This window comes from Fonsecaea pedrosoi, assembly GCF_000835455.1.
Source record: "Fonsecaea pedrosoi CBS 271.37 unplaced genomic scaffold supercont1.5, whole genome shotgun sequence".
In the NCBI taxonomy this organism is placed as follows: Eukaryota; Fungi; Ascomycota; class Eurotiomycetes; order Chaetothyriales; family Herpotrichiellaceae; genus Fonsecaea; species Fonsecaea pedrosoi.
The window spans coordinates 992,687-1,014,090 of record NW_013550611.1 but is presented as its reverse complement, the minus strand read 5'-3'; the positions used below and the strand labels follow the sequence as shown (position 1 = coordinate 1,014,090).

General features: G+C 53.0%; 11 protein-coding genes across 11 annotated transcripts; 4 read left to right on the top strand and 7 right to left on the bottom strand.

The window, feature by feature from the left end:
- Positions 1 to 723: 723 nt before the first annotated feature.
- On the top strand, positions 724 to 2,343 carry Z517_07842 (uncharacterized protein; the record flags this gene model as incomplete). The annotated part of the gene is made up of 1 exon (XM_013426363.1): positions 724 to 2,343. The coding sequence occupies one exon, from the start codon at positions 724 to 726 to the stop codon at positions 2,341 to 2,343; it is 1,620 nt and encodes a 539-aa protein (XP_013281817.1).
- Positions 2,344 to 3,121: 778 nt separating this feature from the next.
- Z517_07841 (uncharacterized protein) lies at positions 3,122 to 5,503 on the top strand (the record flags this gene model as incomplete). Its single annotated transcript, XM_013426362.1, has 1 exon — positions 3,122 to 5,503. The coding sequence occupies one exon, from the start codon at positions 3,122 to 3,124 to the stop codon at positions 5,501 to 5,503; it is 2,382 nt and encodes a 793-aa protein (XP_013281816.1).
- A 701-nt stretch (positions 5,504 to 6,204) lies between these two features.
- Positions 6,205 to 8,109, top strand: Z517_07840 (uncharacterized protein; the record flags this gene model as incomplete). The annotated part of the gene is made up of 1 exon (XM_013426361.1): positions 6,205 to 8,109. The coding sequence occupies one exon, from the start codon at positions 6,205 to 6,207 to the stop codon at positions 8,107 to 8,109; it is 1,905 nt and encodes a 634-aa protein (XP_013281815.1).
- Positions 8,110 to 8,644: 535 nt separating this feature from the next.
- Positions 8,645 to 10,846, bottom strand: Z517_07839 (uncharacterized protein; the record flags this gene model as incomplete). The annotated part of the gene is made up of 8 exons (XM_013426360.1): positions 8,645 to 9,030; positions 9,088 to 9,391; positions 9,444 to 9,625; positions 9,680 to 9,751; positions 9,801 to 10,043; positions 10,110 to 10,254; positions 10,313 to 10,500; positions 10,552 to 10,846. 8 exons carry the CDS (start codon positions 10,844 to 10,846, stop codon positions 8,645 to 8,647), a joined length of 1,815 nt encoding a protein of 604 aa, XP_013281814.1.
- A 758-nt stretch (positions 10,847 to 11,604) lies between these two features.
- Z517_07838 (uncharacterized protein) lies at positions 11,605 to 12,261 on the bottom strand (the record flags this gene model as incomplete). The annotated part of the gene is made up of 2 exons (XM_013426359.1): positions 11,605 to 11,984; positions 12,156 to 12,261. The coding sequence occupies 2 exons, from the start codon at positions 12,259 to 12,261 to the stop codon at positions 11,605 to 11,607; spliced, it is 486 nt and encodes a 161-aa protein (XP_013281813.1).
- Positions 12,262 to 12,835: 574 nt separating this feature from the next.
- Positions 12,836 to 13,954, bottom strand: Z517_07837 (uncharacterized protein; the record flags this gene model as incomplete). Its single annotated transcript, XM_013426358.1, has 1 exon — positions 12,836 to 13,954. One exon carries the CDS (start codon positions 13,952 to 13,954, stop codon positions 12,836 to 12,838), a length of 1,119 nt encoding a protein of 372 aa, XP_013281812.1.
- A 480-nt stretch (positions 13,955 to 14,434) lies between these two features.
- Z517_07836 (uncharacterized protein) lies at positions 14,435 to 15,253 on the bottom strand (the record flags this gene model as incomplete). The annotated part of the gene is made up of 1 exon (XM_013426357.1): positions 14,435 to 15,253. One exon carries the CDS (start codon positions 15,251 to 15,253, stop codon positions 14,435 to 14,437), a length of 819 nt encoding a protein of 272 aa, XP_013281811.1.
- Positions 15,254 to 15,779: 526 nt separating this feature from the next.
- On the bottom strand, positions 15,780 to 16,267 carry Z517_07835 (uncharacterized protein; the record flags this gene model as incomplete). The annotated part of the gene is made up of 2 exons (XM_013426356.1): positions 15,780 to 15,998; positions 16,079 to 16,267. 2 exons carry the CDS (start codon positions 16,265 to 16,267, stop codon positions 15,780 to 15,782), a joined length of 408 nt encoding a protein of 135 aa, XP_013281810.1.
- A 633-nt stretch (positions 16,268 to 16,900) lies between these two features.
- Positions 16,901 to 18,844, bottom strand: Z517_07834 (uncharacterized protein; the record flags this gene model as incomplete). Its single annotated transcript, XM_013426355.1, has 6 exons — positions 16,901 to 17,499; positions 17,572 to 18,202; positions 18,258 to 18,342; positions 18,400 to 18,562; positions 18,610 to 18,696; positions 18,754 to 18,844. The coding sequence occupies 6 exons, from the start codon at positions 18,842 to 18,844 to the stop codon at positions 16,901 to 16,903; spliced, it is 1,656 nt and encodes a 551-aa protein (XP_013281809.1).
- A 561-nt stretch (positions 18,845 to 19,405) lies between these two features.
- Z517_07833 (uncharacterized protein) lies at positions 19,406 to 20,558 on the top strand (the record flags this gene model as incomplete). Its single annotated transcript, XM_013426354.1, has 5 exons — positions 19,406 to 19,466; positions 19,534 to 19,747; positions 19,815 to 19,845; positions 19,909 to 20,189; positions 20,273 to 20,558. The coding sequence occupies 5 exons, from the start codon at positions 19,406 to 19,408 to the stop codon at positions 20,556 to 20,558; spliced, it is 873 nt and encodes a 290-aa protein (XP_013281808.1).
- A 162-nt stretch (positions 20,559 to 20,720) lies between these two features.
- Positions 20,721 to 21,335, bottom strand: Z517_07832 (uncharacterized protein; the record flags this gene model as incomplete). Its single annotated transcript, XM_013426353.1, has 1 exon — positions 20,721 to 21,335. The coding sequence occupies one exon, from the start codon at positions 21,333 to 21,335 to the stop codon at positions 20,721 to 20,723; it is 615 nt and encodes a 204-aa protein (XP_013281807.1).
- Positions 21,336 to 21,404: the final 69 nt, after the last annotated feature.

Below are 21,404 nucleotides of genomic sequence, written 5' to 3'. Positions count from 1 at the left end.
GGCCTACCTCCTGGGAGACGATATCTCTGCCTGGCACGTGCCGGAGAAGAAGGGGCATCCCTAATAGGAATTCCGGTCCTGATGCTGTATCCATCATTTCTTCATTCTTTTAGACTTGCTGGCTGCTGCGACGGTGGCGGCGCCAGATAGCAGAGGCAATGAGATGTACCACGGCCCATGAAATCAGGTTGGTCCTGGTGATGCCGCAACTTTTGACAGAACGTTTCTTCTCTTTAGAAAGGCAGTTTCGCACAAACACATGTTTACCGTCTAGAAATGGACAACCGTTCATGCGGAGAATGTGGGCTATCGTCTTGGCACGGAAATACAACAGCCCAAGTATAGTTGATTCCCGGACAGTCGTGAAATGGTCTCGGGAAAGACGTCGGGGGTGTTCGGTGTTATGATCTTGGGGACACAGATACTACAAGATTCAATTCGGCTAATGGTTCCGCGGCCACTAGATCAATGATTCCGTGTGTGCACCTGAATGTGTCCGATTGCGAAGAGATAGCAAAAGGACCTGACCCCACGGGGGGAATGAACGGTCCAAGTTTCTATAAGCGTGGAAGAGTGGTCAACGACAAAGCGTGTTTTTTTTTTCAGCCTCATGTCCTGGGATTGTCTAGCCAGCGCCAGCTGATGACCATTGACATAGACCTAGTCCCCCAGAAGATCCCTCTTCTGGTAGTCATTACCACAGGTTGAAGAGGATATCTCGACATGGCGATCAAGGCGGACTACGATGCCCTGGTTGTGGGAGCCGGATTCGGGGGCATCTATCAATGCTACTCGCTGAGAAAACTCGGCCTCACGGTCAAGGTCATCGACGCTGCCGGTGGTGTCGGCGGTACCTGGTACTGGAACCGATATCCTGGGGCTATGAGCGACACAGAGAGCTATCTGTACCGCTTTACCTGGGACAAGGAGGATCTCCAAACCTACCCATGGTCCCATCACTACGTCAAACAGCCCGAGGTGTTGCGCTATCTCCAACATGTGGTTAAGCGTCACGATCTGGAGCAGTACATGCAGTTCCACACCGAGTTGGTGGCGGCGAACTGGGACGAGAGCAGTTCCACGTGGATCTGTGATGTGAAGACGGCCGACGGCTTCCGCTCGACCATCCGCGTTCGCTATCTCGTTACCGCTCTCGGGCTTCTCTCCAAACAAAACTTTCCCGACATTCGTGGACTCGAGACCTTCCACGGTGACCTGGTCCACACAGGCTCATGGAATCCGGATCTTGAAGTGACGGGTAAGCGCATCGCCGTCATCGGCTCGGGCTCGACGGGCGTGCAGGTGATTACGGAAATCGCCTCCAAGGTCAAGGAGCTGGTGAGCTTCCAGCGAAACCCCCAATACTCGGTCCCGAGTGGGGACGGACCCGTGACCGCAGAATACCGGGACCGAATCAACGCCAACTACGACGCCATCATCGAGAAGAACAAGGCCTCGGTGTGTGGATTCGGCCTCGACGAGGCCACCAAGGGCTTCGATGAATTCACGCCGGACCAACAGCAACAAATCTTCGAGGGCCTCTGGCAACGCGGCAACGGCTTTCGGTTCATGTTCGGGGGCTTCGCTGATCTGACCGTCAACCGCCGGGCCAACGAGGCGGCCTGCGAATTTATCAAGGGGAAAATCCGACAGACGGTCAAGGACCCGGAGAAGGCCAAGCTCTTACTGCCGAGACAACCCTATGCGCGACGGCCGCTCTGTGATGGCGGCTACTATCAGCAATTCAACCGGGACAACGTCCACGTCGTGGATCTCCAGGCCAGTCCCATCCAGGAGATCACTTCGACCGGCATCCGGACGGCGGATGGCCGCGATTTCGCCTTCGATGTGATCGTCTTCGCCACGGGGTTTGAGGCCGTCGACGGCAACTACCTGCGCCTCAACATCACCGGCCGGGATGGGCTGTCGCTGCAAGACCAGTGGCGGAACAGCGGGCCACGGGCGTACATGGGCGTCTCGGTCGCCGGGTTTCCCAACTTGTTCCTGGTGACCGGGCCACAGGGCGCGTTTTCCAACATCCCGGTCCTGATCGAGACGCACGTCGAGTTCATTACGCGCGTCATCGCCGAGGCCGAGCGTCGGCGAGTGCCCCAAGTAGAGGCGTCACAAGAGGCCCAGGATCGGTGGGTGGCGGTCTGCGAGCACCTGGCCGAGGGCTCCATCTTCCGCGAGGCTCAGTCGTGGATCTTTGGCTCCAACGTCCCCGGCAAAGTCACCTCGACCCGGTTCTTCTTTGGCGGCCTGGGCAACTATCGCAAGGCGCTGGACGAGGTCATTCAAGGAGGTTTTGAAGGATATCCGGCCTTGCAAACGGCTGGCTAGACCACTGATTGGGAAACGCGCGGAAGTGGCATTTACAGACTCGATGCAGAGGAGACCACTGTACCAGCTCTGTTTCTTATAGCGATCTTTTCCCGTTCATAGTGTGTTGCAAAAGCCGATGATCCAGCCATTATACTGTGTAGCTGCCCAGGGAAACTATTTGCCCCGGACGCCTGAGCTGAGCCAGAAGCCTGGCGATTCAAGAACGAGACATGATCGAGCGGCCACTTAGCCCAGGAATTGAAACTGTCAGGAACTACTGACACAAACACTACAAAGCTGCCAAGAGGATGGCCAGCACAGATCGAAACCCCAACCTCCTCGCAAGGCTTCTCATATGCTTCGAGTCCTGTACCGAGTATTGATACTTAAACCTAACTATTCTCTGCCTATCTACTTATAGGCCGTCCTTGGAGTAGATGATAACTACCGAAATCGAACTAGTCACACTATCGGGTGTAGATCTATATCGTATTCCTAAAGTTAGTATATATATGTATATCTTATAGGCCCTAAGATATACTATCGCTAATGCATAGGAGAGTGTAGGAGGGAGTTAAGGGTAAGGGCCGAGGGTGATGGGGTGTGAGGGGTGGTTTTAAAAGCGGCGTCGCTAGGGTGCGGGTCACGGTTAGCTAGGTGCAGATTTCCTCCCTTACTACCGCTGAGCACATAGCTTAGTTGATTGAAATATCCTCCTCACACTAGGTAGTGCAACATTACTTGATGCGTTACACGGGTAGCACATGCTCATTTCACTCACCTCAGCCCTCTAGGCATGCAGAAGGCTCTGCGGCGGCAGCCATGGACCTGCTCCAGATGCCTGCGCAGGCAGCAGAGATTCAATTCTACCGCCGCCGGCATAGCCGTGGCCGACGATAACACCTTCACCCCTCCCCAGCTTCACGCGTCTTCCTCCGGCAACAGCGGCGAGAATGCCCTCCTACGTGAGGTCTTCAACCAAAGGACCTTTTCACAGACATCATCCACGCAAAGGTCGGGCTTGATAGGGAACACGTTCCTCACCCTTCCTCAGGGCTTTCAAAAGTTTGCAGAGGTTGCGGTGATACAATGCAAGAGATTGGTAGAGAGGACGCTTGCCGCTTCCACACCGGAGCAATACCGAGCCATACCTAAAGACCTTGATAGACTGAGCGACTTGCTATGCCGAGTCATCGATCTCTCCGACTTCATCAGGAGCATACACCCGAGTGACGATGTGGCCGCTTCAGCCTCTGCCTCATATTCGCTCATGTTTCAGTACATGAACGAGCTCAACACAACCACGGGATTGAACCAGCAGCTTAAGAGGGCTTGGGATATGCCAGAGGTTCAGTCCCAATGGAGTGAAGAGGAGAAGATGGTTGCCGTGCTCCTGATGAGGGATTTTGCGAAATCGGGCATTCACCTTCCCGATAACCAGAGACGGCAGTTTGTCTCTCTGTCGAATGATATCGTCCAACTGGGAACCGATTTCATTAACCAGATGAGCCATGCGAGGGATTGGGAGTCTTTCACTGTTGGCCAATTGGATGGTATAGATCCTACATTGGTCCAAGGCTACAAGAACCACGAAAAAGTACAGATTCCTGTATCGAGTAAATGGTCCAAAATGGTCCTGGGTTCCGCTAAAAATCCTGCGACGAGGAAGGAAATGTACATTGCTGAGAGAAGCGCTGCCAAAAAGACCATTACAACTCTTGAAAAGTTGCTGCTACGTCGTGCCCAACTTGCCAAACTCACGGGATTCGACAACTTCGCACAGATGACTCTGATAGAGAAAATGGCCAAGACACCAGAGGCTGTGAACAACTTTCTAGAATCTGTCAATGCGAACAACAAGATACATGTACAAAAGGAACTCGCTCCGCTTCTCGAGCTCAAGCGCAAGATGGACCAAGGTGCTGAAGAATTGAATCCTTGGGATCACCACTATCTCCTGGCGAAGCTGGACCAACTGGAGGGAGCTGCAGGTCCTCGAACATCCAAGTCGCGCTTACGGGAAAGTGCCAAGTTCTATTTTGCAATCGGCCATGTCATGCAGGGTCTGTCAAGCCTGTTCGAATCCCTGTATGGAGTCCGATTTGTGCCCAGGGAGACCAAGCAAGGCGAAGTCTGGCATCCAGACGTCAGACGATTGGACGTGTACACCGACAAACAAGAACACATTGCCACCATGTATTGCGATCTGTTTTCACGGCCTGGGAAACAAAGTCACCCGGCTCACTTCACACTTCTGTGCTCACGAGAAATCTCAGATGAAGAAGTCCGTGAATGCGCAGAGCGCAATGAGCCACTGAACAATGGCATGCCGACACTTGTGAGCACCAACCCGACGTCAGGCGTGACCTCTCATCATCAAATCCCAATTATCGCACTAGTATGCGGCTTCCCACAATCCAGTGCAGCCGGCGAACCTGCGTTGCTTTCCCAGTATAGCCTCGTCTCGCTGTTTCACGAAATGGGCCATGCTATCCACAGCGTTCTCGGCCGCACCTCCATGCAAGGCATCTCGGGAACACGAGTAGCAACAGATTTCTCCGAACTGCCCTCGGTTCTGATGGAAAACTTTGCCACAGACCCAGCGGTATTGAAACTTTTTGCCAGACACTGGAAGACCGATGCTCCCATGCCCGAGGAGATGCTTCAAATTCTTGCCGAGGAAGGGTCAAAGGAAGCTTCGAGACAGGGCGCCTGGAACAACGAGAGCCAGATTCTCATGAGTATCCTGGATCAGGTGTACCATGGAGACGGACCTGTCCAAGCTCTCCGAAGCGGGCGCTACGACTCTACCGCCGTATATTACGATGTGTGGAACAAGCACGGCTCCGTGCCCGAGCCATGGGGCACCTCGTGGCAAGGATTCTTCGGCCACCTCCACGGCTATGGCGCGAGTTACTATTCGTACTTGTTTGACACGGCGATTGCGCGGCGTGTCTGGACAAATGTTTTCCGGAGCGGCAGGGACAGCGGCGCAATTGACCGTGCCAGCGGAGAGAGGTTCAAAGAGGAGGTCCTCAAATGGGGCGGTGGGAGGGATCCCTGGCTCTGCCTCGAGGGCTTACTCGGCGAAGGGAAGGGAGTGCTGGCAGAGGGTGGAGAGGAGGCCATGTTGGAGGTGGGACGATGGGGAGTTGGTGTCGGCGCTGAATCAGATTAAAGCGCAACGACAAGACAGAGCAGGCTCCCCTAGTCTATGGATGACCGACCCTGTAAATGTACTTTGTAAAAGTCTATTATTATGTATGCCCCCCCATCGTCTCTTTACCCAGTATATATTTATCTATCAGCCAGGGGACTGCCGAACTTGGTACGACATAGGATCTTCATCTTCTCTAGGATGAGTCCTATAGCGCTGCGCTTCCCCGTTACACCCAAAACACCTCGGACCTTTGTTGGAGGATCAGGGAATACACCTCGACGTCAATCGCGAGTAAATCAGGTCAGAAAGGGGGCTTGGTTTCACTAGGGAGGGAGTCAGCAGCACAGTGTTGACAGAAACAAGATCGCCAACACCAGGTCCAAATGCGAGATCTTAGGCATACGCCCAGGCATTGCCACGAGGTATTCCCACACGACTCCTCGAAATATTCGCCAGGAAGCCGTTTGTTGGCCTCCCTCCTGACGACCTGCCGCTATGATACTTCACGTTCCGACCTCCGACGACCAATAGGGTTGCTGGCCTTTCTACCCCGGGATTGATCCCCACAATTGGCCTTTTGCCCATTGAACCCCGGGGTAGCTACTCGGGTTGTCCCTTGATGGTCTTGTTTTGATGACTCGTTCTGCAATTGAAAGATCTCTTCTTGCTCTCCACGACAGATCGCGATCGGCGCAGACCTCTCCGCCCCCCATTCGAGGATGGCTATTCGTGGTATCTTGACAAGGCTGAGGTTCCATCCACCGGTACAACCTGTCCTGTCTCGCGAGGAGGTATTGAAGTTGCCCAATGTCTTTTCCAAATATAACCCAACTCGCTGTCGCCGGAGTCTCACGACAACGAAATGTTTCGCCCCGAGAGTCATTGGGCGATCGGTTGGGTCTCTATCTCCTGCACGGGCAACCGACCATGATACAGGCCTTGCTCCCTTTCGCAAGGACGACCTGCCACCTGACTTGGAAGTGCCATCACCGGTGATCATTGACGACGTCGAAGCAACAAAGTGGTCTGAGACGACGGACGTCCTGGTCGTAGGGTTTGGTGCTGCCGGTGCCGCAGCTGCCCTCCAAGCTCGCGAGTCCGGCGCCCAGGTGATCGCGGTCGACCGTTTTGGAAATGGCGGTGCGACATTCTTCAGCGGCGGCGTCATTTACGCCGGGGGTACGGAAGCCCAGCGCCAGAATGGTGTCAATGACTCACCCGAGGAGATGTTCAAGTACCTGAACACCGAGGGCTGTCCTGTTCAACCGGAGACGTTGCGAAAATTCTGTCAGGACAGTGCTGGCAATGTCGAATGGGTGGTCCAGCATGGCCTGCCGTACGGTGGCCCAGTCTTTACCGAAAAGACAGCATTTCCACCCGCGCCGTACAAGATCTACTATTCGGGCAATGAGGCCATGCCCTCGTATGCGGAAAAGGCCAAACCGGCGCCACGCGGCCACATGGCGGCGGGTAAAGGCTTTGGAGGCTCCAAGTTGTACAAGACCCTCCGCGACGCTGCGGAAAAGGCAAAAGTCAGGTTCCTACCTCACACAAAAGTGACTCGGCTCGTTGTCGACCGTGAATGTCGTGTTGTCGGTGCCGAGGTGCTCACTCTCCCTCGGGGCCTCTGGAAACAACACGACAAACTCTTCAATACGGTGCACCCTTGGGTACCTTTCAATGCTGGTCGGTCTAGGAAGGCCATCAACGAGGCGACAGACATGGAGGCCCAGGTGACCGAGCGGAAGCTAATCAGGGCCCGACACGGCGTTGTGCTGTGCTCTGGCGGCTATAATCGTAACCTGTCACTGGTCGAGAAATACCAACCCGTTCTCGCAAAGCATTACGAAAAGACGTTGCCGCTGGGCTCCATCAGCGACGATGGAGCCAGCGTTGCTTTGGGAGCGTCAGTAGGGGGCGTATCGTCACTGCTGAGCCATATCAGTGTTGCAAGGACAATGGTACCTCCCAACGTCTACGCCAATGGAGTACTGGTCAATGCTCACGGCAAGCGCTTCATCAATGAAGGAGCATATGCGATGTTCATCGGTACAGAGATGCTCAACCAGCCAGACGGGAGGGGCTATCTGATCCTCGAATCCCGAGACTTCTGGTACGGCGTGTACAAGTCTTTCTTCACGGGAGGGAACTTCCTGCTCTGGGGAGCCCCGGCACTCATCAACATCTTCTTCGGCGGTACTCGACGAGCTCGATCGCTGGAGAAGCTTGCGAAGAAGATCCAAGTCCCTCCGCAGGGACTGAGAGCGCAGATCGAGGAGTACAACAGCGCCAGCCTCTCAGGCCAGGCAGACAAGCTGGGCAAGTTGAAAGATATTTTCCGGCCGGTTGCCAAGGGTCCCTTCTACGCCGTCAACGTATCTCTCGGGAACAAGTTCAACCCGGCGCAGTCAATCACCATGGGCGGATTGGTCGTGGACGAGCAGACGGGAAACGTCAAGCGCGAGGATGGCAGCGCGGTGCCCGGCCTGTACGCCGCCGGGAGAGCAGCCGTTGGGGTTTGTTCGGGCGGATTCGTCAGTGGGATGGCACTGGCCGATGCCCTCTTCAGTGGTCGTCGAGCAGGCCGTACTGCTGCCACTCGTCCGCTCACGGCCTCAGGGTAGAAAGCACCAGCTAATTTGGTGGTGATTGTTGAATGTCACTGTACATAGTCGGACCTGTCCGTCCGGCCATCTATCTTTGGTGTGTCATCGGTTTGATTTTTCGTCGGATATTATACAGCGTATCAGGGGCTCGAGAACAGAATGATGTCGTTAATTCCCCTTCTTAGCGAGCCTGTGCTACAGGAGGAGCTCGCCCGCAATTGGATGCACAAGAGAGAGAGAGAGAGAGAGAGAGATAGAGAGAAGAGAAGAGAGGAGAGGAATATTAGATTGTCAAGGTGTTAGACTGTGATCGCTACATACTGTAGCACGCGACTGCGAGTGAGGAACTTGTCGCTATAGTACGGCTGTGGGGTTATTAGTGGATGGATTGCCAAGGGGCTGTTCCCACTTTCATGCCAATATAGACTCCTCTCGTTCCATAGCTAGTTCTCCTTCCATGATATCACTGCGAATTTCACCTTCTCCCACGTTCAAGTCAAGTAGCTTCCTCCTAATACATGTGACAGACCCGAGGGTAGTATTTGTTACCAATTTAGGCCGCGACGACCTTGATTTCGCGCTGCTCAGTCTTGATTCCTTGCAGTTTTCGAGCAACTCTGTCAGTCATGGCATCCTCGAGCAACTTGTCCTCCACCAAGAGCGCGGCAATCACAGCACAAAAAGCAAAAGCGATCGACGAGTAGTACACCATCTGGAACGACTTGAAAAAGGCAGTGTGAGCAGCATCGGTGGCACTCTGGATGACCTGAGGAGTAATGCCTGGAATTGTGGCGAGCGCCGCTTGATCGCCAGCAGCGATGTCCTGGACCAGCTGGATGGCCGCGTTCTGAGTTAGGCCGGCCTTCATGGCGGCGGGAATGACGTACTTGGGCAAGTTCTTGGTGATTTGAGTGTTGAGGATTGTGACATACACCGCGTCTAGGACCATTGTCAGCTTCATCATATCTGATAAAGGCTCATCGACAAGAAACAAACCTGATATTGTGGAGAAGCACGTCCGGATGCTGAAAAGGGCACCAATGGCAATTCCAAAGTCTTTGGTGTCAACCATGAGAGGTGCACCACTTATCGTGATGATTTCCATGTATCCGATGCCGAGGCCGACAAGGATGCTGAAAACAGCGGCCATTGAAAGAGTCAAGCTCGCTGCGGCGCTGGCGCCAACAAAGGCCGTGAAGATAATGCAGGACAGGAGAAGCTGCCACTTTATGTATTTGAATAATTTCACCGTGAACCCAGCCATTCCCTGCCCAGCTAGCACGCCGGCCGTGATTGTGCACTGTTCCAAGTCAGGATGAGAAAATGGGAAACAAAAGAGGTCTTCTACTTACGCTGTACCAACCAGCCTGACTTGGTGATCTGCCAAAAACGTACCCCAGCTGCTGTGGGTAAAGGATGCACAAGGCGTAGAAGACCATGGAGCCAAAACAAGAGCATGCCAGCAGGCAGTTAAAGTTGCGGCTCCTGAACAGGCGAAGTGGAAGCAGAGGCAGGGCTGGCTTTCCAAAGTATTCTGGCAAATGGTCAGTACCTTCCTGGACAGTCATTCTCAAAGTCTCAGTCTCACCCCATAGGACGAAAACGATCATGACAACCCCGCCGACCACGATAGGCACAATGACCTTGTACGATTCCCAGGCTACCAGTCGTCAGCGTTCGGTGTGCCAACCTGGAAGGTCCATACATACGATATCTCTGTCCACCCCACGAAATTCCGAAGAGGAACGGTACCACTCCACCGCAGAAGAGGATCAAGCCGACGTAATCAAGCGACTTGATGAACTGCCATTTGGTATGCCGGGTATGCAGTTGATCGAACTTGGGAGGATGGTAGCAGATGATGAACAGAATGACTGCGGCAAAGGTTGTGCCGGCCAGGAGATAGTAGATTGATCGCCAGCCTTGGGAAGTGTGTGTGGCCAAGGTCAGTGCTAAGAGAATCAATCAGCATCTCGCAGCCTGCACCAATAAATTCTGTCTCGGGAAGATATACATACCAATACCAGGCGCAATTGCTGACAGAGGGCCAAAGAGAAAAGCGACTGCGCCGAAGTACAGATAGCGATATTTGTTTGGCAAGAGCTCTGCCCCGATGGCGGCACAATGGGTCTGAGTGGCTGATCCAAATCCCATGAGGACGCCCTGCCCACACCAGTCAGCCCAAAGTGTACGAGAAGTGATTGATGCACCAAAGACTTACAGCCCCAATCAGCGTGTTGACTGTCTTTGCTCGACTGGCGACGATGTATCCGACGAAAGCGATGGTGCCGAAGATGATCTGGTACCAACGACGACCAAACAGGTCCGACAAACGACCGACAATGGTGAAGGAGACGGTCTGGCAAATTGTCAAAGAGAGAATGATCCAGATTGAATTCGGACTCGGGCCTGTGCTTTCTGTTACTCATGAAGCTGCTGAATACGTGCCAGTCTGCGTACCAAGATCCGCGAGAATGACGCTCAGAGAGAATGAAGGCATCACATATGCCCAAAACCCCGCAGCGTAGCTCAGAACCATAGCCTGGGTCTTTATCAGCGTTGCGAAATCAAATATATCTGGGTAGATCGATTGCACATACCGCCATCGACCCAACCAGACGCCAATGGCGAAAGTAGTGGCGTCCCAGGACCGCCGAGTCCTCGACTCCTCTGGCTTCCTCTGCCATGGAGTCGGTGTCAGAGTCGGCATCCAGGTGTTCGATCTGCATATCAGAGTGTCCGACGTGGGAGGCATGTTGAAAGCCCTCGGTCTTCTCCTCCGCCTGATTTTTAGTCTGCATAGCTCGATTTGTCTGTCAGATTAAAGTCAACAAAGTCAGTCAAAGCTAGCAGGATCATACGATATCTCTCTCTTCTAGCAGAGACCCTGCACTGGGATCTCCCCGGCTTATAACAAGCAGGTTGCTCCGCAGAGACCATCCCCCTGGGGACCCCAGCCAAGTGGTGGGCGTCGGGATCTGGGAAACAAGGCTCCGCCGCACCGGATGATTCCCAACCTTGTGGGACGCGCTAAAAGTCTTCTTTTCAGGACGAGTCTATTCCTACAGCAGCGCTTGAACCTGGCTCGGTGGGTCATCTCACTTCCACAAAGGGTCATGGGCCCATGCACTGGGACTGTTATGTTCCGGAGCGCTTTCGACACCCCTTCGCCAGACCCTCTTCATCCCTTTCTAGCCTTGGTGTCACTCAGAGACGGCCGGAAAAGAATGCTGCGTGCGACGGCTGGGTCGACAAACCCACATTGGGGTCGGGTCAGGCGGACATGCTAGACTGCAGAAGAGCTTGACTAGCGAGCGCTACTGACCTTGCCATTTCTTTTGTCTGGAATGTGTATGTGAGAGAGGGAGAGGCATACACACAAGTGATGGCGGCTGCAAGTGGCGAGCAAGGAGGTCGTCGAGCAAAGGTTCTGCCATTCCAGTCTCCGACACACACGCTCTACGGAGCAGGTGTCCCTTATTCACATACTGAAATACACAGTCTCATCTCCGCTCAGCCTACGCGGAATATCTGATACGAGATAGTGACCTTCCCCATCTCCTTCACACCAATCTTCCCTTGCCCCACAAAAACAGTGTCGTTAACCCAGGCATATTCCTCACTCCGGGAGAAGATCCTCGGGATAGTGTAATAGTACAGCTGACCAAAGTCCACCTCGCACTTTTCTTCTCCTGAAAAGGTCTTGAAGACGTCTGGCGTCACGTGCATCTTTCCGGTGTAGGCAAACTCCATGTTCAGCGAACCGTCGTCCGAGAGAGCACTGGCCCGCGCGTCGATGGACACGATGTTCCCTTTGATCCTCATCCAGTCCGACGCCGTGACCACTTTGGCGATCTTTTGGCCGTCGGGGAGTTCGAGGGTGCCTTCCGTCACTGAGAATCCGCGCGCGCGTGTAGAATCGGGTTAGTACAATAGATGCGCCGCCGCTTGTGACTTTTGACAATTTCCACAAAACGATAGAAACGGGGACGCCGGTCCCGGAGCTCCCGGAAGCAAGAAGCAGCCGGGAGGGGAAGGGGATGGGATGGGATGGGGTGACGTACCGTGAGCGACACACAGATCCGAGTGTTTTGTTTCAACGTGCGGAAACCCAGCGGGACCGGTCATGTTGAGGGTGAAGACGTGGGTGAGTTTTGGAGACGTCGCCATCTCTTGTGTCATCCAGCACCAATAGATTGAGGGAGAGGGAGAGGGGATGTTAGGATCAGGGGAGACTACTCAGTGGCGTTCGTTGTAATGGTGCAATCCCGATTGTCGTGGGTAATAAACCCCCAATACTTTGTTTTTCTTGGTTGGAAGCAGTCGGATCTGACCATCTCTTTAGCATTCCGGACCCGGAGCAGAAATCTCAATCTCAATCTCTTATTCTAACAGCGGAGTTGGTGGTGCAGAAGAGGTCTAGTTCAAGTGTACTATTGGTGTCTATGTGGTCTCACTAGCTAAGCCCAAAAGGGGTAACAGCCTCGCAGGCACGAACCTTCCCTTACCCAGATGAAGGAGCAGAGGAGGATCTGCAAAGGGAGTGCTCCCGCAATCGTAGCGTCATCTCAGCTTGTAAGGGTCAGGCTTCGCAGCCCATACCCAAGGCTGCAGTGGTACAAGGTTCCAATCCAGCAGGCAAGCCCAGGGGGTTTTCTCTGTCACCCCGTAAACGATAGCAAATAGTAAAATATCTCCTTCTCCTTCCTCCGTCTACCCTTGCAAGCAATGCTCTCCTCCCTGACTAGATCTCATTGTAGCATGAAGCCACATGCATTCTCTGGTCCTTTTTCCAATGTACTTCAGGTACATCAGGAGCCTTGAAGCCCGGAGGAGCTTCCGCAACCATTGGCACCGCTTGGAGTAAAGCCACCGCAAAGGTCAGGTAGGCCGGAGCTGCAGGTTCGCCCTCGATCGTCGTGGCGTCAGTCAGATACGAGGGCTTCAGACTCAGAACCGTGCGTGAAGATGGTCTCCCCTCTATAGTGACGATGTATACGTTGTCCTTTTCAAGCTTGGCCGGCTTCATCTGTTGACTAAAGAAGTAAGTGATTTTGATGCTGATGAACGGTTTGTCGTCGTCGGTATAGCCCGTGGAAGTATATGAGATGAGGGCTGTCTGGCCTTTCTTGACGGTCATGACGGGCCGGATAATGTCTTCCGGTGCCTCGAGGCACTGCTTGGTCGCTTCGATTCGATCAATCTTGACCCCGAACTCCCGTCCAACATGATGGATCATTTGATAGTTGTAATGTTTCTGGTACCAGATAGCCGGACTGTTCTCATCGATCGTCTCCGCAATGGCTCCTCCGAGGCCAATGACTTGCAACACGCTCGCATTCGCTTGATCCTGACAGTCGAAGTATTCCTCCAGCTCGATGCGCGTGATGTCGTTGGACAGGCCAGATAGCAAAGTAACTACCCGTTGGGTCATCAGATCGGGATTGAGCCCTGTGGCATGGAACGTCGCGTTGCCTCGTTTGCACGCATTCTTGATACCCTCTCCAAAAGCTGCATCTCGAGCGGGTAGATAACTGTATGGATGGCTTGTAACGACGTTCTTACCCGCTTCAAGAAGTCTCACAAAGTCAGCGAGCGGGTCCAGGAAGGGAGCGTCTAAGGCCGTGTGGACCACCACGTCACAGTCGATCTTGAGGAACTCGTCCCAGTCGCCAGTAGCCTTGACCCCAAGGGGCTCGATGCCCGCCAGAGTTCCAATATCAACACCTTTTTTCTTGTCGGAGAACACAAAGGCCCCGACGACCTGGAATTCTGGTAGGCGAGTGGCTTCGCGGATGACTATACAACCGGCATCACCAGGACCGAAGATGGCGATTTTATACGGTGTCGTTCGTGTGGCCATTGTTGGTAGTGGAATGTAGAGTCGTGAAAGGCAAATTCAGGCAATATGACTTTGTTGTAGGGAAAAGAGTTCAGCCAGAAGATTTCCAAATAGAGAGATTGTCAACCATTAAGCATTGATCCGGCGTCCGGAAGGAAGTAGTGACTTCAGACTTGGCCTTTAATCGGCTCACTTATCAGGGCTAAAGGCATGGAAGCAACTTGCATCCTTGAATCTACTTCAACCTTACAGAAACATGAGACTTAGATCTGACTTTTTATTTAAGTGAGGTTCGATGTCCTCGGAATAAAGATCGCAGTCGCAACTTACCAAAGGTAAGTCAGGGACCGCTGCACCCATGTCAGAACCACTGCATGCGTGGTCACTTCATCCTTCGGTTTCAACAATGAAACCTTCGCCATGAGCTCCTTCTATAGCCTTTTCGCATATCCCGAAGAAGGAATGTAGGGTCTGCTGGTTTCACGACCATCCATAGACGAGTCACCTGGCTTTGCCATTCTGTTTGCCTTTACTTTTGTTCGACGAACCCTCAGGGCCGTCGAACTGCAGGCCAACGAGTGTTAGAGAGATTGCGACCAAGATAAAAGTGACAACTCCCATCGGGTAGGAAATATGGTATCCCTCGTCCACGGCTAAGGCAATCCATACTGGCCAGGCCATTGCCCCATTTGCCAGAATATCCGCCGACGGCATGATCAAGATGATTGCAAGTTTCTTCCAACCCTTCAAGACTTCGGCCTTTGTTAGCACGTTGATTATGGAAGCCGCCACAATCGGCATCGTCGAGTTCACCGCGGGAAACCACAAAGGCATTCCGAGTACTTTGAAGGGTTGATATCCAAAGTATGACTGCAGACCCCATTGGTTGACTGGGTACTCCAGGAATAGATTCGAGACGTAGGCAAATGCCCACAGCTTCCACACGCCGCGGGCCGTCATGGGTGTCGTTTGGCTCCGGAACTTGGTAAACCACCAGTATCCAAACCCGCCGTTGAATGTGCCGTACGAAGCCAACATGAACCAAGGGATCGGCCGACCATCGTGGGCGTGCAATATCAAGTCGGTTTTGGCGAAATAGCAGCACCCGAGCGCGTTGATCAATGGGTCCAGCACCACGCACAGCGATCCGCCGAGCATGAAGAGGGTGCTTGTAGGATCGAATCGGAATATCAGTTGGTATAGTGCGAAGAGGATGCAACCGATATAAGGAATAAACGTGGATATGGTAAACATGACGCTTTCATCGTATGGCATCTCCGTGACCGTCGGTGGTCGCTGGGACGTGAGTGGGTCAAGCATCTTTGCGTGTGCGCGGGTGATGGTTGCGATCTGGCCCCGACCTCAGCCTGAGATGGTGGTATTCGAGATGGCGACGGAGAATATGCAAAGGAGAAAATATCACGAACGATAAATAAAACAAAATAGATTTGGAGCAATTCGATGTCGGATAGAGGGATTCTGGAGCCAATTCGGCTTGTCCTTGTCATGATGCCGGCACCATCTATTGGCAGCCGAATCCTGCGGACTTAGGACTCGGAAGAAGGACATATCACTCACTCCGCAAGCGGGCTGCTTGATACTCTCTGTCCGCTGCTCATAAATCATTTTACCATTCAAGCTGTATTACCAAGCCACTTTCGTAAGACTCGGATAAGTCGAATTAGAGCATTCATTTATGAATTTCTAGGAAGCATTTCAGTAACGACCAAGTAAGACCAGTCGCCACAACATGCACTATTTAGACCAATAACCGGCATAGCATGGCCCCTTCGGTTCGGCATTAAGCTACCTCTTTTCAATATTCTTTCATTTCAAGTTCGTCGAGCTACTTGTTCAGCACATACTGCCCGCCCTCGACGACCGAATAGTTTTTCCCCGTGAGGATGACCATCTTGGCCGCCTGGAAGAACCTCTGCTCGTCCGGCACGACGACCTCCTGGTAGTATTTGTCTGACGAGATCTCGGCCCAGGTCTCCAGAGACGGGATTTGCAGCTGAACGACCCCGTCGTAACCGAGGGGATTGTTGCTCTGGTCGATGTGGAACTAGATGGGGGGGGGGGGGGGGGATCAACAACGGTTTCATTAATCTTTTGCAGATAAGGTGGTAGCCGAATTCAACGTACCTGCCGATAACTGAGAACTCCCTTGGATGACAGGAATCCTCCCACCAGGGGTCCGTGCTTCTCTATCCAATGTTTCTGGAACTCATCGACCGACAGATTTTCATTCCGCGTGACAAACGCCAGCATGGTTATTGGGTGAGAGGGGCTGTCGGGGGGAGCTCCACCCGTCCCATTCGACGCCTCGGTCATAGCTGGCTTTTCTGTTTAGCTGAATCTGATTGTTTGTAAGGTTGCCAAACAAGGGGCGGAACCTATCAGTTCTGCTTCTCTTTAATAAATTTGATCCAAAGGCCTAGAATGGATTCTAAACGCTAGAGAGCTCCAATTCCAGTGAGAATTTGGTGTCATGTCATGGTTTAATAGCCTCGTGAAGGTATTGTACTCGGTACCCAGATACGATACATTTTCAACCCCCCTCCGCCTTGTTGTCACCTCTTCAGCCAATCGGGAGTCGCGGTGGATCCTGTTCCGGGGTGACTAAGCTATTTTTGATGAGTTTCCTCCCCGGTCTCTCGGAGACCCCGCTTCAACCTTTGTGGGGGAATCTGACCATCCCTATTGGGGGGCGGAGGTCTGCTCACTGTGAGAAACATTGACATTCGAGGACTGTTGCGCTTTGGAGAGGGTCGAGATTTAATCATTGCGGTTGATAGAAGAAGAGAAAAACGTCATGCTTGAGCTACTTCTCTCGTGATCGAAACAATGTTTTGATCTCGGCTTGCCCAGTTGGCAGGTTTACGCAGTACCATTCGTAGAATCATCCACAGAACCGATGGCGAACATGTTAAATGAAATGTTGTGTGTCCTGTTCAAATGTGGCCGTCATTTCTTCCAGAACTCTTTCTCGTACCACGCCTGACTGTAGTTTCTCTCCTCGTCGAGCCAGCCTTCAGCCTCCTTCCACGAGTCGGCGATCAACTTGGCCCGCTCCTCGTCTCGCGGGGCGCACTTGGACTTGTACGGCATCGGCCCCGCAACCAGACCGGTGGTCATGGCGTCGTTTTCAATGACCTCGTCGCCCACCCTCTCAATGTCGAAAGCCCACAGCATGCGCGCAATAACCATGAATAGACTGCGGTCGGCGACCTGCATGCCGGGACAGATGCGGCGACCAGAGCCGAACGTGAAATGGTCGCGCAGTGCCGGGTCAGCCTGGGCGGCCGATTCTTGTGAGAGCATTCCGTCGTCAATGTATCGCAGTGGATCGAACTTGCGTGGGTTCGGGTAGCGGACGGGGTCATTGTTGATGCCCCATATCTGGAAAGAGAGTGAACTGGTCAGTAAAGAAACAACTTTTGTCAACCGGGGTTTGATGTCTCCCACGTTTTGAACCACGGATGCTCCTTTGGGGATCTTATACCCCATGTACTCGTCGTCCTTGGCTGCCGCGTGTGGAATTCCCAAAACGGCAGTTGGACACCCTAGACCGCGCCGAAAGTTTGAGGTCAGTATCTTTTGTCTGCAACCGTTTCTTCAGACTCAGGGACTCTTACACCTCAAGCTTTCCTTGACAATAGCCCTGACATACGGCAGCTGGTTTCGGTCCTCCCATTCCGGCATCCTGTCAGCGCCAACCACCCGGTCCAGCTCCTGATGAGCCTGTTCCTGTACCTCCGGATACAAGATCATGGCTTTGACGAAACCGTGCAGCGTGTTGAACGTCGTGTCCGAGGCTCCCGCCCACGCGTGGCCTGCGTTGAACGCCATCTCCATCTCGTTAAGCCCGTCCTTGTCCTGGTTGGTGAGCATGTCGCCAGCGAAGCACGGGTTCAGCTTTCCTCGATCAACCTTGGACTTGGCTTCACGGAGGAGGTCGAGCCAAAGATCTCGTTCCATGATGGTGAGTCGGGAGAGTTCTTTGTTCAGCTTGTTCAACGAGTTGGGCGTGTATTTCACGATCGGCCGAAGCATAGGGAAGAACTCGGTCACTTGAGTCGCAATGCCCACGAGAGTGTAGGATTCGATCCATTCGAAAAGGCGTGTCACGTAGTGATTGTCGGCCCGATTGACCCGCCAGCCGTAAGTGATGGTGGATCCAGTGCTGGTGGTGTAGCGCTTGAGGGCGTCAAAAGAGTCATACGGAGCGTTCAGCAAGTCCCATAGCAACTGGATTGATTCAAATCGCTTTCGAATATGTGAGTCTCGGGATGCCTTATTATGAAGAGCCGGTAGAGCGTACCTGATAGGGCAAGTATCGAGTCGCTGCCGTGCTCGTTAGAGCCGTGTGATACATCTTTCGTTGACGACGCCACACATCATCGTTACTATCAGGATCTGTTATCTGGCAACCCTTGCTCCACGGAAGATGGTTGCAAACTTACTCTCGATTCGAGATCATCAGGTTGTACCCAAAGTTGCGCAAGTAATTGTCCACGCGGTTCGAATAGATGCTGCTCCGTTTGTCGTAGAGATCTTTGACCGTCGTGTACGAGTTGATAACAATCATGTCCATGGCCCCCAGCTTCAATCCCATGATGGGGCCATCTGATGGGTGTTAGCCGCTGTTCCGAGGAGATGAAAGAAATTCCTACATTGCGCGGACATTTTTGCCAGGCCTTCATGCAGCTTACTCCTGGGCATTTGGAAGAGGTTCCCAAAGACGGGGATCGTCGGTGGCCCTGAGGCATTGTCTCAGCATGTCATCGAAAGCGTCAACCATCAAAGGGAGGAAGTACCTGGAGGGTAATCCTTGGGTCTCATGCCAAGGTTTCGAAACCTGATGATCAGGGCCGCCAGAACGGCGACCACAGCTATCACGGCATACATGATGGTGGAGGCCGTGTACCCAAAATCTCCTGTCGGCTTGCAGATGTGAGGGAGGCAACAGCGATGGCCAGATTATAGTTGTAGACTATCTTCCAAACTCTAGAGCCTCACATTATCAGGTGCCCTACCCAGGATGTTGCTTTGGTCATTTATCTGCCATTCAGGGATTCCGGCCTTCCGAGATCGACAACCTGGGCCACGGGAGATATCTGACCTCACAGTGTTGTGTATTGCCGCACATAGGGGCGACCCCTGGGGTGTGACGTGGAGCAATTGTCTCCGGAGCATATAGCGTGCAGGTCCGGGGACATGGAGGAGTGTAGGATCAAGCCTGCTTGCCCGTGACCTGCTTTCTCCACCTCATTGCTGAAGAGGAGCGGAATCGGTGATAGCCTCTTCCCCCTAAGTGATCCGACGTCGAAATTGGTCATGTTCTTGTCACGTTGTCCAGTCTTAACCCCCAGCTGATCGTCTGGCTCTCATAGTCGGTAGTAGGTATACAGCCTGATAGACATTGGCATATACCATTGAAATAGTAGCTAGATAGGCATCTCATCCATTATGGTCTTGGGGGATTTCATTCTCGATGGGAAAGTTGCCGTGATAACGGGCGCAGGCTCAGGTAATGTCCCTTCTTGTTTGTTCAGCGTAAGAATGAGACTTCAGAAATTTGACAAGTTTGGCTATAGGGATCAACCTCGAGTTTGCCAAACTCTGCCAGAAAAATGGCTGTCGAGTATTAGCAGCAGATATTCGTTCCACACCAGAGCTGGAGGAATGGCTACAAGAGGTAAAAGGGGCAGAATGCAAAGTCGTCTATCAGGAGACAGATGTGGCACAATGGGATCAGCTGAAAGCCTTGGCCAGGGTGTCAGAACAGGCATTTGGCGAGGTCCCTGACTTGTAAGTATTATGACGAGCCAGATTGAGATATGGTGAGCTTGGGAACTGACTCGAGTCCGTCTTGCAGATTCGTTGCCGGTGCTGGAATATTCGAAGCAGTGAGAAAACCATTTCTTGCCACATGATACGATGCGATAGTACCCAGACTGACACATCAACAGAGAGGGCCGTCTAATTTCTGGGAGGACCTCGAAGACGACAGATACCGCTTGCTCGACGTCAACGTCGGACACGCCATCCAGTTCACCCGCATCGGAATCCGCGAGCTTCTTCGGCACAAGAAGAAAGGCGTCATCATGATCGTGGGCTCGCTGGCGGGATACACGCCCAACTTCACCGCCCCACTATATGTGGCTTCAAAGCACGCCGTCACCGGCTTTACGCGGTCAATGGCAGACTTGGACGAGATTGCCGATATCAAAGTGGTCGCGTGTGCCCCGGGGTAAGAGACACTGCTTTCTGGATCGAACATACAGATGGTCCGGCTGATCATTGAACAATCTCCCACTGACGCATTTCATGCAGTATGGTATATACGAGGATCTGGACCGACGCGCCCCGAGCCATGCAGGAATATGGCATCACAAAAGACGTCTGTGCTCTGCCGGACGAGATTGCCCTCGGGATGAAATCCTTGGTGGAATCAAGCCAGTGGCCAGCGGGGACTGTCTTGGAGGTTGTCAAGGGACAGCAATGGAGGAACGTTCCTGCTTTCAACGCTGAGCCGCCTGCCGGAGCTGGTACTAAGCCAGAGCAGAACGACGTAGAGAGACGCATCCTGGCTCTGTTGGAGAAAGAAAAGCTTGAATGAGGACGACGATAATCCCACAAGCCCACCTCTCTAAATTCTTCACAGTACATTTGAAGCCATTTTAGATTCATCAAATGGACAAGCGAACTCTGGGACAGGAACAAAGTAGACATAAAGTATTCTAACAAAGCTATCATATACTGTATCCCGACCAGGGTCCGCTCAATGGCCCTTGATGGGCGTAGGCGGCGGGGGAACAGGTATCGAATCCAGCCCTCGAGGACCGATGTTTGGTCTCTTCTTCAACTCCCGATCATCATGACCTGCTTGCAATTTCTTGATGATGTCCTCTGGATCGAAGTCGACGCCGACTGGGTTCTCGCCAAACTCTGGAGACGCCATGAACGCGTTTGCGTCCTCCACCGTGTCGAAGTTGTCGACCTGTGTCTCGATCTGATTCCCGTCTGGATCCTGGTAGTAGATGCTGGTTGTGGGACCGTGGTTGACGCTCCATATGGGTAGGATTCCTTTGGCCTTTCGCTGCCTATATGCCAGCAGTAAGTCTTCGAGGGTTGCAAACGAGAAGGCGATATGTTCCAGGCCGGCCGAGGTCTTGATCTTGTCCGAGGTACCGGGAACCGCTCCTATCGCGATGCGATGATGCTCATCGTCGTAGGTGAGGAAGGAAATGAAGTCGTTTTCGTGCGTGGCTTCCGCCCCCAGAAAGGTCTTGTAGAAGTCCACCATCTCCCTGAAGCGTGGCGTGCGTAAGACGACATGGGCTAGCTTCTGCGGAGAGGTGACTTTTTGAAACGGGCGATCAAAATCCACGGTCATCTTGAGCGACGTTGAAGGGGTGTCTGAGAGATGTTTGTGATAGACTGACCCTGATAACTTGAGCAACTT